Genomic DNA, 14,610 nt, shown 5'->3' on the forward strand with positions numbered 1-14,610 from the left:
CACAGGTGCTATGGCTCAGTACATATTTAACGCTTTAATTTTTCTCGCTTAATGTATTTTGATTCATTTTGTACTCTTTGTCTTCGTTTTTTTTTTCTTTCGGCACCGTTGTTCCCGCGTCGCGCGGAAGTATATCCCGAGGTTCAGACTTCCTCTGTCCCTAGGCAGGCGACGACCTCTATTGCAGAACCAGAGGCCGTGCAACACACCACGTGACGTCCATGGGTAGAGCGTGTCGTATCGTCAACGAGCCTCCTCCCACAGGCTGTAGCGACACCGCACTGTTGGCCGCAGCACTACTGCTTACGCTGCGTGAGTACGCAAGTCCGAATGCTTTTTGCTTACGCACTTGTGACGTCAAAACTAAGTGCAAGTGCTCCATAGGTACCCGCAGGCACAAATGATTTCGATTTCACGCTTACAGTGTGGTCCAGAATGGAAGGGAACTTCTAGCACGTATTCAAGTGACGACTATGGCTGTAACGAGAGTTCGAACCTCATTTGAGCGGGTATATGCTAAGTAACATGCTTACTTTTGGTGTTAAAGGATCTCTCTCGGTACTTTTTCTTTTGAATTTTTAACTGTTGGCCATTCGGCGTTCACTCTCACGTGAATTTTTTTATTGAGTACAAAAGTACATGTACTAGTCATTTACATTAAATGTACTTGCCTGGTAAATTATGGCCCATCTCTTTTAATTAATACTTGCGCTGAGGCTACTTGGAGTTATATAATTAGAATACAGTGCTGCAGAGTTAAGACAGACACGTTCGTGTTCGCGTTGTGTGTCTGTGTTAACGCTACTGCGCTGTATTCTAACCCTTTTAATATTTTCATTAGCCATCATTACCCGGCCCATCACAACGTGAGAGCGGCCCGCTGCGCGTTAATCGCGTATCTCAGAACTCTCAATAAAGTTTTCCATCCAGAAATTCATCCAACGATCGTGTAAGTGTAGTTTCAGCAAGGGTGGCGTAACCGTGGTCCATTGGTACTTCTGGCACTTTAAAGCTGCAAAAGTTAATTCAAACACGATCTTTATCCTCAGCGGGCTTAGAAATACATTGATAATGGGTTGGATTTTGGATCTCAAATCACCCGCTTAGCTACGATATATTATACATCGTAGAACAGAACCCTAGATGAATTCTTTATCAATCGTAGTTCTTTAATGTTCCTGCAGATAGCATATACGGGCGCTATTGTTTCAGCCCATGCTGCGAGGGTGGCGGCCTTGCCACATTTGAAGAAGGCTGTACTTGCGAGTCACGACATCATTTAACCGCCGTTTACAACTCTCACTGTGTTATGTGCTATAGCTCAGCCCAGTATGACAGCGGCTGCCGTATGTCTTCTATTTGCTCAATTGTTGGATGTGATCGCAGTTACAATTATGCAACAAAACCATTTGTTTGAAAACGATGGCTGTGCCCTTCACTTATTTTGTTCATGTTACAGAAAACAGTCGGCGCCTTTTTCAGGCAGTGACGTTCCCTAAGCGCTGATAAACACGAAATTAATTACATCGAAAGATGCGAAGGTCACCAAAACAGGCAATTTAGCACTTGCATGCAAGCAAATGCACTACGCATATCATAACCTGGTAATTGGAACTTGTCAATTAATTACACAGTCTAAAATGGCACATGATAAATGAAAAGTTCACATCAGCTTGTACGTAATTCTATACTGGCCACCTTTAAAGTTTCAACCAAATATATTTATAAACTTGTCTGTTGTAATTGTCTTCGCACCCCAGGGCGTACGAATCCATTAGATTTAACTGCGATTATTGCAACTTTGACAAATCATTATAGGTCTTACAATATCAACATGCATTCTTCAAGGTTTTTCACGAGTACCGACACATATTCTACGCGGTTCCTGCAAGGCTTCTCCTAAATGCTCCTTCTCGTCGTCCTGCAGAAACAGTTTCAAATTTTTTCCATAAATGTGAAATGCAGCAACTGTCGCGTAGTTAGGCGCCCGTTAAGGAATCGCAAGGGGTCAAAATTATTCCGCAGCCGCAGTGTACGACCAGAGAATACACACGCACACGCACGCACACACACACACACACACACACACATACGCGCGCACACGCACATACACACGCGTGCGCGCGCGCACACACATACGTACATAGGGTGTCCCAGCAATCATCCATCGCGTTTTTGAAAACGCGAAATAACCAAGTACATATTGTTCTCAAATAAAAATGGCGCACACGAACAGGGACAAGATAGTAGGATAGAAAACACGGACTGTGCTCGTCCGTGTTTTTTATTTTGTCCCTGTTCGTGTGCGCCATGCTTATTTGATTATGGATTACCAACACGCCCAACAGTTAGTACTTCTAAATTACATGTTGTTCACAGCCGAGTAGACTAACAACCATTAATATTTTTGTTGATGCCACTCAATTTAATGATTAATTGCAATTTCCTATATTTTAATGACTGCTCTGAATGCCGTGCTGTCAATGAAGAATTTGTAGGAAATTGCAAGAAAGTTAAAGCTGGCATGCTGTCAGCCAGGTACATTTTGTCTGTTTATGTTTTCCGGTTGATAAGGAAAGCCCGCGAAAAATGAAAAGTATCATGTGAATAACCGTCACGATGCGGGTGGACGGTCAGTCACGTGACTGGACACTTGTTGGAGGCGCAAGTGTAATCAAGCAGACACTCGGCCATCCGCCAGAACGCCTATCTTAATTATTTCTTCTTCCTTGTTTTCCCCACTTGACATTCCGTGCACTTCTTCGTTACAATACATATATTCATAAGGCCGGACCCCCGCCGAAACGTCGGAAAGAAAGCATCGTTTTTTTCGTGCGTGCGTCCGCACTCAACCTGCAAGTGCCTGTTCAACAACAGGGTCTCGGCAGACCCTTATATACTTTATATATTGAACGAGAAGAAAGGAAACCGAGGGGCCTGATTTTTATTAGTGAAATCATAAGCAGGCCAACAAACAATGGCATGAAGGATAGTTGCTAATTGAAGAATAAAAGTGACAAATAAATGAAAATGAAAGTAGATGAAAAACAGCTGGCCGCAGGTGGGATGAGAACCCACGTCATCGCATTGCGCGTAAGATGCTCTATACCAATTGAGCTACCGTGGCGCCGTTTTCCCATCCATTTTTAGGGGTATTCTTTTTTGTCTACTAGAATTAACTTTGGGCCCCTCGGTTTTCTTTCTTCTCGTTCATTACATAGCGAGTGTCTGGACTCCGACAGCTTTTATGCCTTCAGGTAGTATGGGCTGGTCTATTGACCAGTTACCTTCAACTGAAAAAGCTCATGGACTATTTAGGATAGATAGGATGTTCTATATCCACTGCCATGGTTATGTATGGTGGTGCTCGTTAACACTCCGTTACTTGCAACACTCGACTGCGACATGTGTCTCAAGATAACTTTATTTTAATTATCTCATTACTTATCGTGATTTTTTGCATAAGAACTCGTCTCCTTTTGAAGTATTTCAGCTCAAGTGAAAGAATAACACAGCCTAACACCGACAATTTTAAAAATCTCATTGAAAGAAAAGAAGCAGGTGTATGATTGCGTTTTTCATGGCCGGGCTTCCAAAATCCGACAATGCAAATATTATCCGTTCGAAGTTATAAGGCTTTTCAGGCATATTCGTCAGAATACGGTTTCGCAAGTTGCGCTTCACATCAATTTGGAACATGGTGTGTTCCTCAAAAACATTTGTTTTTTATTCTTTTCTAAATTTGTAACCACTCTCTGCTTTAATACCTCTGGCCCTGAAGGTATCACAAATGCTTAAGCAAATACAGATAACGAGTCACAATATTAGGCGCACGTGTAAATGAAAGCTGCTTGCTCATTTTCCCTTACTCCTCTCATGTCATTTATGTCTGTTCATTCCACAATGAAATGATGTGGAATAGCCGGCGAAGAAAGTCCTAACATTTCTTACATCATCAAATAACTAAATTAGTCAGAGCGGTTAACTTCAAAGAGTCTCGCATAGTTTCAGATTACACTCCGCTTGAAGAGGACTCAGAAGAATCTGACGAAGAACGCGGGGGAAACCACAGTCAAAATGTACGTATACGTCTATACGTGCGCAGTAAGTACTTCCTAAGTACTTTATTTCTTGGTTTAGTTAGTTACATGACTGCATCCTTCCATACCATCTGTGTCTTAAAGTAACATTTTAAATGCATACTCTGTATCATAGCAGTAGCCAACAGCCCATTTTATTACTTTTGTGGGTTCAGCAAAATAATTGCGCATGTTGAAATTAAGAGTTCGACGAAAACTCGTCTGGTCGGGATTGCTCGTAGTCAAGGGTAAAACGGACGCCTATCAAAAACATTAAAAGAAAAGAAACCAAGATGTTTCGGTTGCCATATGGGGGCCTTGGTCACAATGAAAGTAAGCGAAATGGGGGAGATGATTATGTACGTGTGAATAGATGGCCCCCGTATGGGAGCCGAAACGTCTTGGTTTCTTTTCTTTTAATGTTTTTGGTCGGCGTCCGTTTTACCATTGACCAATTTCGCATCTTCTTTGTCAGTTCCCCCGTTTAAACCAACTAAGAGCAGCACTCTCCTCCACAATTGTCTAGTGACAAGCGTCCACTTACGGAAAGCAAAATTCTTGCAAACTAACCTACGAGGACATTAGCGTCAGCCGCTATAAAGGCGCTGCTGGGTTACCTAATCGATACCGGACGGTGCGATATTTTGTGACTGTGTTACACGGCACAATAGTGCGCGACGTGTCTTGTATGTCTGATTCATTGACGATGTGATTATGCTCCTCCTTCACAGACAGTGCCCGCAAAGGCAGTTAATGCGATCAGCATACTTTACCTACTTTAGGCACTTTCAATCTATCTATCTATCTAGCCTCTTACTTCGATCCAGTGACCCAAGTTGTCTGCTGGCCTATGCCGCTGAGTGTGTGATCGCGGTTGTGATGCCGTCGTGGACGTTTCATCGTATACTACAGTAATTCCAGTTGCTTCATCCGACTCCCGACATGCCGTTGTCATCGCGTCATTATTGTCACAGTGTAGTCGCCATTCCACTGTCATCATGCCATCGTCGTAACGCTGCCGTCGTCGTACCGTCGTTCACGATTTCAGAAACGCCTTCCATTCATCTAGCTGCTGTCATCTTACGGCATTCGTCGTTAGAGCTCATTCCTTCTTCGTCATTTATTCGTATAATCACGCTGTCCTCATTCAATCGTCAATATGTAGTCTTTATCATACCACCATGATTATGCTGCCGTTGTCATGTCATCGTCGTTATGCATTCGTTGTCATACCATCGTCGAGGTACCAGTCGTGGTCCTCCAATCGTCCTAATTCAAGATTTGTCATACGGATCTTGTCATACCGTCGTCATCACACCATCATTGTCACACTGTCGTCGTTATAGAGTCATCATCACGCATTAGATGTCATGCCGTCGTCGTTATGCCGTCGTTCCATCATCGTCGTTCCAGTTTCGTCCTCCGAGTTTTGTCATACCGTCGTCCCCAGGCCATCATGGTCATGACATCATCGTCATACACTCGTCCTCATCCCAGTGCCGTCATGCTGTAGTTGTCACGCTGTCGTCGTACCATCGTCATCACTTAAGAAAAGTCCTCCCATTGTCTTCATAGTCGTTCCATAGTGATTACGTCGCCGTTGTCAGGCCATCGTAGTCATTGCGTCGTCGTCCTACATTCAACGTCACGCATTCGTTTTCTTACCGATGTCATGACGCCGTCGTGGTCCTTCCGTTCCCGCCATTCTAGCTTCGTCATACGGTCTTCGTCACGCCATTGTCGTCATACACTCATTGTCATTCCATTGTCATCATGCGGTTGTCGTCACGCGGTCGCCGTTATAAAACCACGATTTCAGAAGCGTCATCTCATCTTTCCTGTCCTACCTACCACATTCGTCACTCCATCGCCGTCGTTCCTTCTTCATTTCATCGCAGTCACTCCGTTATGTTCGTACAGTCGTCGTCGTACCCTCATGGTCATGACAACGACTGTGCACTCACTCGCCGACTGTGGCAAGTCTGTGTCATAGGAAAGTACGCCGATCCCGGAAGAGTGTATGCTGCTTATAGCTGAAGCAACGGAAATCTCAACATGGCCCCTACCAATATTACATAAAAGTGTCTTAGCAATACGGTGTGTCTCTACATTGGTTTAATGATAATCGAACTAACGTTGGCAGTCACCGTGAGAGCGGTTCTGCCGAATTTTATAGCATTTAATTAACCACTTTACGAAAACCTCGCTTCGCATATATTCAGAAATGTGGGTGGAGTCTGCAAATTTTTGTCCGTGCGTCCATTCTTTTAGGCCGAAGCTTTCTCAGCCTGTTTCTTTTACTTTCCCGTAGCTGATGCTGCTGTTTTGCCGATTGGCCATTACTTGGCGTAGTGCAAACGAGCACCGGATATAGCGCAAACAGAGGCGGCCTGGGGGGATCAGTTGATGCACGTAAGCGTGCACGTGAGCTCTGACATAGAGACGCCATTGTCGTCATACCACCGTCGACGTTTCATCTATTCGTTTCATTTTCGTTATTCCTTTGTTGTCGTCCCATCGTAAACGCCCCGCTGTCTTCGCTCTGCCATCGTCACTGCGTTGTCATGTCGTCGTCAGCATGCCACCGAAGTCACGTCATCATTAACCAATCATCGTCATTCCGCAGCCATCGTTTTGTCGTCGCCATGCCAGCGTGGTCACATACTCGTCCCTATTTAGTAGTCGTCTTACCGTTGTCATCATGTTGTCGTCGTTTTGTCTTCGTCACGTCGGCAACGCGTCGTCTACATCGTTGTCATGCATCCGTGGTCATTATGATGCCGCCATGGCCATACCATCGCCGTCATTCATTCCATCGTCGTGATGCATTTATGGCGTCGAGTATTCCCAGGATACGCGAAGCTGCAGCATATGGTGTTTGGTGCAAATGTGCTCCTGTGGAAAGCGTTGTTCGTGGGTACTGAAATAGGTTTGTTTAATTCATTCCTTTAGTAAGTTATTGAATGGTTGATTGATCGATCGGACCTCATGCACGTGTTCCAATCACCAGTGGCGTAGCCAGAAAGTTTTGTTCAGGCGGGAGAGGGGAACGGGCGGGGCGCACGCTCCTTACCGCGGGCGCGGGGAGGGAGAGGAAGGGGGCAGTGGGCAAGGAAGACTGCATACAAACACAGACATTTCGGCGTGTAGTGCCTCTGTGCATCTTCCCACGTGCACTCAGTGGTCCCTCTTCATCTTTTCCTATTTCTATTCCTCCTTTCCCTTACCCACAGTGTAGGGTAGCAAACTGGACGCTCGTCTGGTTGCCCTCCCTGTCTTTTCTCTCCTCGCTTTCTCTCTCACTCTCTCTCTCGGCCGGGAGGGGGGCAGGCTTGGTGTGCCACCCCCTGATAGAGAGAGAGAGAGAATATTTAATGGCAGAAAGGGGGAGAGGTCGGCCTGAGTGAAGTGCCTCTAGCCTGCTATACCACACTGGGGAAGGGGTTTGGGGAATAACAGAGGTAGGATGTAAAGAGGAAGGAGGGTGGTGGTATGGTGAACATGATGAGGGCTGCACAGCATACTGTTTCTGTGGAATGCGTACGTGTACGCTTCACAGCACAGCACAGTCATCTTCGCGGGCAGAGGTAGAAGTTACTACTTAGGTAGAAGTTACTGCAGTGCAGCTAGGAGACTGTCTATAGCGTTCATAATTTTTTTTGCCGCTGTTAGCGCTGCTGTTAGCGCCACTGGAACTATCCCCTGGCTACACGCCACTGCTAATCTCACGCATCACACAGGGTAATGATGGTCGGAAGACTGGGGTGCCTGGTCGCCCACAACCACCAGCGACGTGTGCACCGATTGCGTCAATTGAGGAAATCGACTGCTTCGACAACGACATTGAACAGCCATCAGGCGACGAATCACCAGGTAAAAAAAAAAAACCGCGCAGTGGCGAGTGCATGAAATAAGGCATTGTTGCCGCTCCACAGTCAATGCTAAATTACATGTCATCTCTCTTTCATATTTTTGTGTTTAACCTGAGGCAAAAATGGCCACTGCTTTTGATCGTTCAGTGATTTGCATTCTTTTCCCCCCAAATCACCTTATCCGCATCCAATAATTTCATATATTTTCCACATTATTACGAATATGACGCGCAGTCTACCTGCAGTTCACATGATGTAGATAAGATTCATACAGAAAACATATGTGGAGTTATTGAGATACGTACGGAAATGAGTTGTTACTGTATGCGTAGATTTTTGGCGCGTTCTCTTCTTTTTCGATTTTCAGGTGAGTGACGGTGGCGCATTCTAACATAGCAAGCCATAGCAGGCCATTAAAATCGATGCCTCTATGTCACCACTTTAAAGTTCTGTACGATAGTTTGCTCAGGCGTTCAAGCTAGGCACGGACTTATGATGAAAACCGTGCTGCATTGGCGCTTGCGCAAACTTATTCTCTTTCAATACCGCATTTCACAGCGACTAAATGGAATCCTATTTTTGTCGTGGTGTTACACGGCATCCATGCATCCATTTTTAAGCCGCGCGATATCCGCGGCGTAATCTCGCTCTATATACGTGTCCCTCGTTGGGTCTACCAACTTGAGTATTCCATGACACATGTTTAGGTCATGATAGCAGCCTGACCATAATAGCTACGTTGCTGGGCATGAGCATCTGCTGCGGTTTACAAAGACTGCACCCAGCAAGAGATTGTCGCTGAAGCCATATATGATGTCTATGAGAATGTGATAGAATGTCAGCGTTTCAGTGCATTACGATACGACTCATATATATGTATGTGCTTACTGCGACTGGAGGAATTCCGGATCAAGCTACAGAACAGGTATTCGGCTTTAACTCAGGAAGAGGACCTTAGTGTTGAAGCAATGAACGACTATCTCATGGGAACCATTAAGGAGTGCGCAATAGAAGTCGGTGGTAACTCCGTTAGACAGGAAACCAGTAAGCTATCGCAGGAGACGAAAGATCTGATCAAGAAACGCCAATGTATGAAAGCCTCTAACCCTACAGCTAGAATAGAACTGGCAGAACTTTCTAAGTTAATCAACAAGCGTAAGACAGCGGACATCAGGAACTATAATATGGATAGAATTGAACAGGCTCTCAGGAACGGAGGAAGCCTAAAAACAGTGAAGAAGAAACTAGGAATAGGCAAGAATCAGATGTGTGCGTTAAGAGACAAAGCCGGCAATATCGTTACTAATATGGATGAGATAGTTCAAGTGGCTGAGGAGTTCTATAGAGATTTATACAGTACCAGTGGCACCCACGACGATAGTGGAAGAGAGAATAGCCTAGAGGAATTCGAAATCCCACAGGTAACGCCAGAAGAAGTAAAGAAAGCCTTAGGAGCTATGCAAAGGGGGAAGGCAGCCGGGGAGGATCAGGTAACAGCAGATTTGTTGAAGGATGGTGGTCAGATTGTTCTAGAGAAACTGGCCACCCTGTATACGCAATGCCTCATAACCTCGAGCGTACCGGAATCTTGGAAGAACGCTAACATAATCCTAATCCATAAGAAAGGGGACGCCAAAGACTTGAAAAATTAAAGACCGATCAGCTTACTGTCCGTTGCCTACAAAGTATTTACTAAGGTAATCGCAAATAGAATCAGGAACACCTTAGACTTCTGTCAACCAAAGGACCAGGCAGGATTCCGTAAAGGCTACTCAACAATAGACCATATTCACACTATCAATCAAGTGATAGAGAAATGTGCAGAATATAACCAACCCTTATATATAGCTTTCATTGATTACGAGAAAGCGTTTGATTCAGTCGAAACCTCAGCAGTCATGGAGGCATTACGGAATCAGGGTGTAGATGAGCCATATGTAAAGATACTGGAAGATATCTATAGCGGCTCCACAGCCACCGTAGTCCTCCACAAAGAAAGCAACAAAATCCCTATAAAGAAAGGCGTCAGACAGGGAGATACGATATCTCCAATGCTATTCACAGCATGTTTACAGGAGGTATTCAGAGGCCTGGAGTGGGAAGAATTGGGGATAAAAGTTGATGGAGAATACCTTAGCAACTTGCGATTCGCTGATGATATTGCCTTGCTTAGTAACTCAGGAGACCAATTGCAATGCATGCTCACTGACCTGGAGAGGCAAAGCAGAAGGGTGGGTCTGAAAATTAATCTGCAGAAAACTAAAGTAATGTTTAACAGGCTCGGAAGAGAACAGCAGTTTACGATAGGTAGCGAAGCACTGGAAGGAGTAAGGAACTACATCTACTTAGGGCAGGTAGTGACCACGGATCCGGATCATGAGACTGAAATAACCAGAAGAATAAGAATGGGCTGGGGTGCGTTTGGGAGGCATTCTCAAATCATGAACAGCAGCTTGCCACTATCCCTCAAAAGGAAAGTGTATAACAGCTGTGTGTTACCAGTACTCACATATGGGGCAGAAACCTGGAGACTTACGAAAAGGGTTCTGCTGAAATTGAGGACGACGCAATGAGCTATGGAAAGAAGAATGATGGGTGTGACATTAAGGGATAAGAAAAGAGCAGATTGGGTGAGGCAACAAACGCGGGTAAACGACATCTTAGTTGAAATCAAGAAAAAGAAATGGGCATGGGCCGGACATGTAATGAGGAGGGAAGATAACCGATGGTCACTAAGGGTTACGGACTGGATTCCAAGGGAAGGGATGCGTAGCAGGGGGCGGCAGAAAGTTAGGTGGGCGGATGACATTAAGACGTTTGCAGGGACAACATGGCCACAATTAGTACATGACCGGGGTAGTTGGAGAAGTATGGGAGAGGCCTTTGCCCTGCAGTGGGCGTAACTAGGCTGATGATGATGATGATTATGACTGCGACTGGGCATTTTCTGTAACTCAAAAGGTGTTTGGAGCCTGGTCGCGCCCTCCCTCCTCCCCCCCCCCCCCCCAAAAAAAAGATAGAGATTAGCTCTGAAGGCTCTACGGGATTTTTTCGTGGACAGCGTTTCGATATTTTTTTGTGAATAGTATATATTGCGTGCCTCTTAATTTTCTCGGGATTCCCTTGACTTGTTCACGCTTGTGCTTTTCTTCTACTCTCATCAAATTTTGAAATTTAATATCTTTTCGCCTGTGATTCATAAACTTGCTGTCTTAGTGTTTTGTTATTTGACTATAGACTTCTGACAAATTTTTGTAATTTCCTTCTTTTCTTTGTACCTTCTTTTCTTGTTTTTGATGTTTTTCTTCACTAAGACATTTTTAGAAAGCTGCTCCTTACTGCCACCAAACTTCGCCTATTTTACGAATAACAAAAAGGAATTGACTGCTATCTATGTCTAATCGTTCCTGAGTCTGGTGCAATCGTTTTTCCGTCTGATGATAATCACGTTCTACCATAAGAAAGTTTTCTCGTAAGAGGAAGTATTTAAAATTCTGCGCTCATGTTGTCCGCACGTAGTCTCTTTTTTTATACCGTCCTCCTAAGTCGTTGTCGGCAATGTAGAGATCGCCGTGACCAAAAATAGGTAATCTGACTCATCAAGTGGTCAGTTGCACCCCTCTGGGCTGTGGTTGTTTATCGCGGCGCTCTCGGTTTTTTTTTCGTCTGTCTCTCGCGTACAGGCACACAAGCATCGCAGCGGCACCTGTTGCGGCGCCAGCGGCCGCAGCAACGGGGACAACCGCACCGTTCCTCCGAACAACCTGCCGCGCCTGGAACCGGGCCAGCAGCGCCAGGCGGCAAGGAGAAGCGCCGCAGCTGTGCAACGACGCAGAGGCTAGAACTCCTCTAGTGGCGCCCGCTTATAGGGACCCGAAAAAGTAGAGAATAAACTTTGTTGTAATTGAACGCACCTTGTTCGACGGCTCTTGTTTGTGATTGTCTTTGACTATGCCAGGCCTCCCCCGGAGAGAGAAAATCGTACAAGGACGACCTAAGTAAGGGGGTGAAAAGAACAAAAAAAGAAAAAGGGGGAGAATAACAAGTTAACAATGCCAAAAAAAAAAAGAAGACGATGAACAAAGAAACGAGATAGGACCTGTGCTGGTCCTGTCGTTTCTTTGCTCGTCGTCTTTTGCTCGCGCTGTTGACTTGTTACCATGAGTTACCAATTTGTAAAAAACCAATACCTTGCAGAAATGGAGAGAATGACGATAGCGACGATTCGGGAGGGAAAGGCGATGTGCCCCCATGCGCGAATGTAGCTGACCCACATTTCTGTTTTAACCCTCATTTTTACATTGGCTAGCACATATGTCGGCGTCGCTTCTACTCGAAGATTTGTTATTGGGCGTATGAATACAGAGTACCTTAAACAAGAATTAAAAGTAACAGTTTAGTTCCGCTCGTAAAAGCAACAATGGCTTCCATGGCCTGCCCAGCACCCACAAGCAGGAAGTGTATATGTGTGTGTGTTTGAGGGGTGCTTTGGAACATTGAACTTGTAACGGCACAAGTATCGCCTCCAGAGCCGGCGAAGAAGGAGAAGGCTCATGTGCATGTCGCGCGAGGTTAGAACATCCTGCATCCCGTCCGTCCACATCTCTAGAAGCCACAATTTCGGCCGCAGTAGTCGCAGCTATTGACAAGGCGATCCCAATAGTTATGGAGCGACTTTTTAACACTTTTGCCGAAGGTATAACCGAGATGCTAACTGCCAAACTCAGTTGCCTCCTCCAATCGCACTCTGCTGCCGCACCCCTCAGTTCAACTAGTATTCCTGCGCAAGACAAGACCACCAAATGGATAATCTGGCTCTTTTTTCTTTTGTACAGCGCATGTAGTTTACAGTCTATCCAAGACAAGAGAGAGAGGTATTTATCATGGTAGAAAAGCTGAGAGGTCGGCCTGAATCAAAGTTCTGACCTGCTACTCGGCGTTGTGGGAAGGGGAAAGAGCGTAGACAGAAAGAATAGAGAAGACGTTGATTATGAGGATGAAGATGGTGGGGAAAATCTTGCACGCTCGAAGACTCCTCAACGTCTCTTGTCCAAACCACTCTCATACCAAAATTTGTTGGGAGCCTTCAGACTATCAGGCTGATGACGAGGTTCAAGCGAAGGTCCCAATAGAATCTTTTCAGTTAATGGTGAAACGACAAATTGGGACAATATCGCTGACATCTTGTCCAAAACGACGGCAATAAATGCAACAGTAATGAACACCGGAACACTTGTTACTCACGACAAGGGCTTCATACCATGCCTGATTGTCAAAATGCGAATCAGTTCCAGCAGCTCCCTAGCCAATAACAGCCCGTAAACTGCATAACGCCGAAACATCGGAAGGCGCTTAACGCGTTTCAAATAGACAGGAAAATAACTCATGCTGCTAAACTTTTCATAAAAGAGACCCGAAAAAAAATCTTCCAAATGTATTGTCAAACCCAATGCCTTCAGTTTGAAGCGTGTAAAGGTGCTTCCCCGAGCGTCTAATTTATTGTTCTCTAACTTTTTCGGCTAAGTTGCTAAGCTACAAGTGACTGAACTCATCGCAGGTTTCGTGCTGCGGAAGCTTTTACGGTAGCACATATTTGGATTGGCTGCTGGGAGCCTTAAAAATACTGCTACTTCTATATACGAGAGCGATATGTGCAAGCTATGCAAGTCTGTTAAAGCCACCCTTTAATATATGTTGTGGGTATGTGAAATATATCAAGATAAAATGGCAGCCTCTCCGGAAAATCTACGGGCGCGTTGGTCGGCCGCGCTGCTCAGCCCAGAACTCCAAGACCAACTTTGGGCCGTCAAGCGAGCCATATAGGCCGCACGGGAGCAGCAGCTCCCAGTGGCCATCCAGGCGGCCCCAGGCCCGGGCCTCCCAATTCTCATGGCGCAGTTGTTGAGAATTCAAATTGACGTGGACAGACGGCGTGCCGCCGGTGCTGCCATTGCGCAGGCGCAGGCGCTTAAGGTGACGAGGTTTTACGCGCTCCGAGAAGTCCGAGCATCTTTTCCCTTTTCATTTCTCTCTCTCTTTCTCTCTGCGCGCCATGCGCGCGAAATGGGTTGCTTTTCTTTTCCATTTTTCAGTTTTTTTTATGGATGAAGGAAATACGTTGGCGCATTGTATTATTACAAACGCTGTGGGCTATCGTATGGAACTGGAACGCACACTTGGATGAATGCGCTATTTGTAAAAGCCTTTACAGGGCCCGTCAGGCGTTTGCACTATCGCCAGCGACGATGAGTAATACAGTGCATTTCTAGCATATCTTCCGGCGTACCGCCAAATGTGATGCCCGTACATATGTTAGTGCTAATTTTCTTTTCCGGTGATAGGTCAAAGCAATCAGTAATGCAATGACGTACTCATGTGCGTGGCCGCGCAGGCATACCGCCTGCGAATGACTGGGTGGGCTCAGAGGATTTGGCACATATTTTAAGTGAATGAGAAACCTTGATGAGTTTATAGTGTAGGATACCAGTCAACTAAAAACCACCCGAAGTTAGTGATGCAGCCAAGTTATGAGGACAACGTGAAAAGCATCTGAGAATCGGACGATACACAACGCGCACACCACATGCGTGACATTGTTTCATCGCACACTCACAAAATCTTGGCTGTAAGCGACAAACATTACGAGTCTCTGTGCTGTT

The 14,610-nt window shown here is 45.5% G+C and overlaps 1 protein-coding gene across 1 annotated transcript; it reads left to right on the forward strand.

The window, feature by feature from the left end:
- Nucleotides 1–28: 28 nt before the first annotated feature.
- LOC142573996 (uncharacterized) lies at nucleotides 29–11,860 on the forward strand. Its single transcript, XM_075683196.1, has 4 exons — nucleotides 29–312; nucleotides 4,006–4,079; nucleotides 7,820–7,952; nucleotides 11,635–11,860. The coding sequence occupies exons 1-4, from the start codon at nucleotides 222–224 to the stop codon at nucleotides 11,802–11,804; spliced, it is 468 nt and encodes a 155-aa protein (XP_075539311.1). The 5' UTR covers nucleotides 29–221; the 3' UTR covers nucleotides 11,805–11,860.
- Nucleotides 11,861–14,610: the final 2,750 nt, after the last annotated feature.

The sequence above is a fragment of the Dermacentor variabilis genome, chromosome 3 (genome assembly GCF_050947875.1).
Source record: "Dermacentor variabilis isolate Ectoservices chromosome 3, ASM5094787v1, whole genome shotgun sequence".
Classification (NCBI taxonomy): Eukaryota; Metazoa; Arthropoda; class Arachnida; order Ixodida; family Ixodidae; genus Dermacentor; species Dermacentor variabilis.

Coding starts and splice junctions, on each gene's coding strand:
- LOC142573996 (XM_075683196.1), top strand. CDS start 222: ATGGGTAGAGCGTGTCGTATCGTCAACGAGCCTCCTCCCACAGGCTGT. Junction 313..4,005: donor AGCACTACTGCTTACGCTGC/GTGAGTACGCAA, acceptor AGTCTCGCATAG/TTTCAGATTACACTCCGCTT. Junction 7,953..11,634: donor ATCAGGCGACGAATCACCAG/GTAAAAAAAAAA, acceptor TCTCGCGTACAG/GCACACAAGCATCGCAGCGG.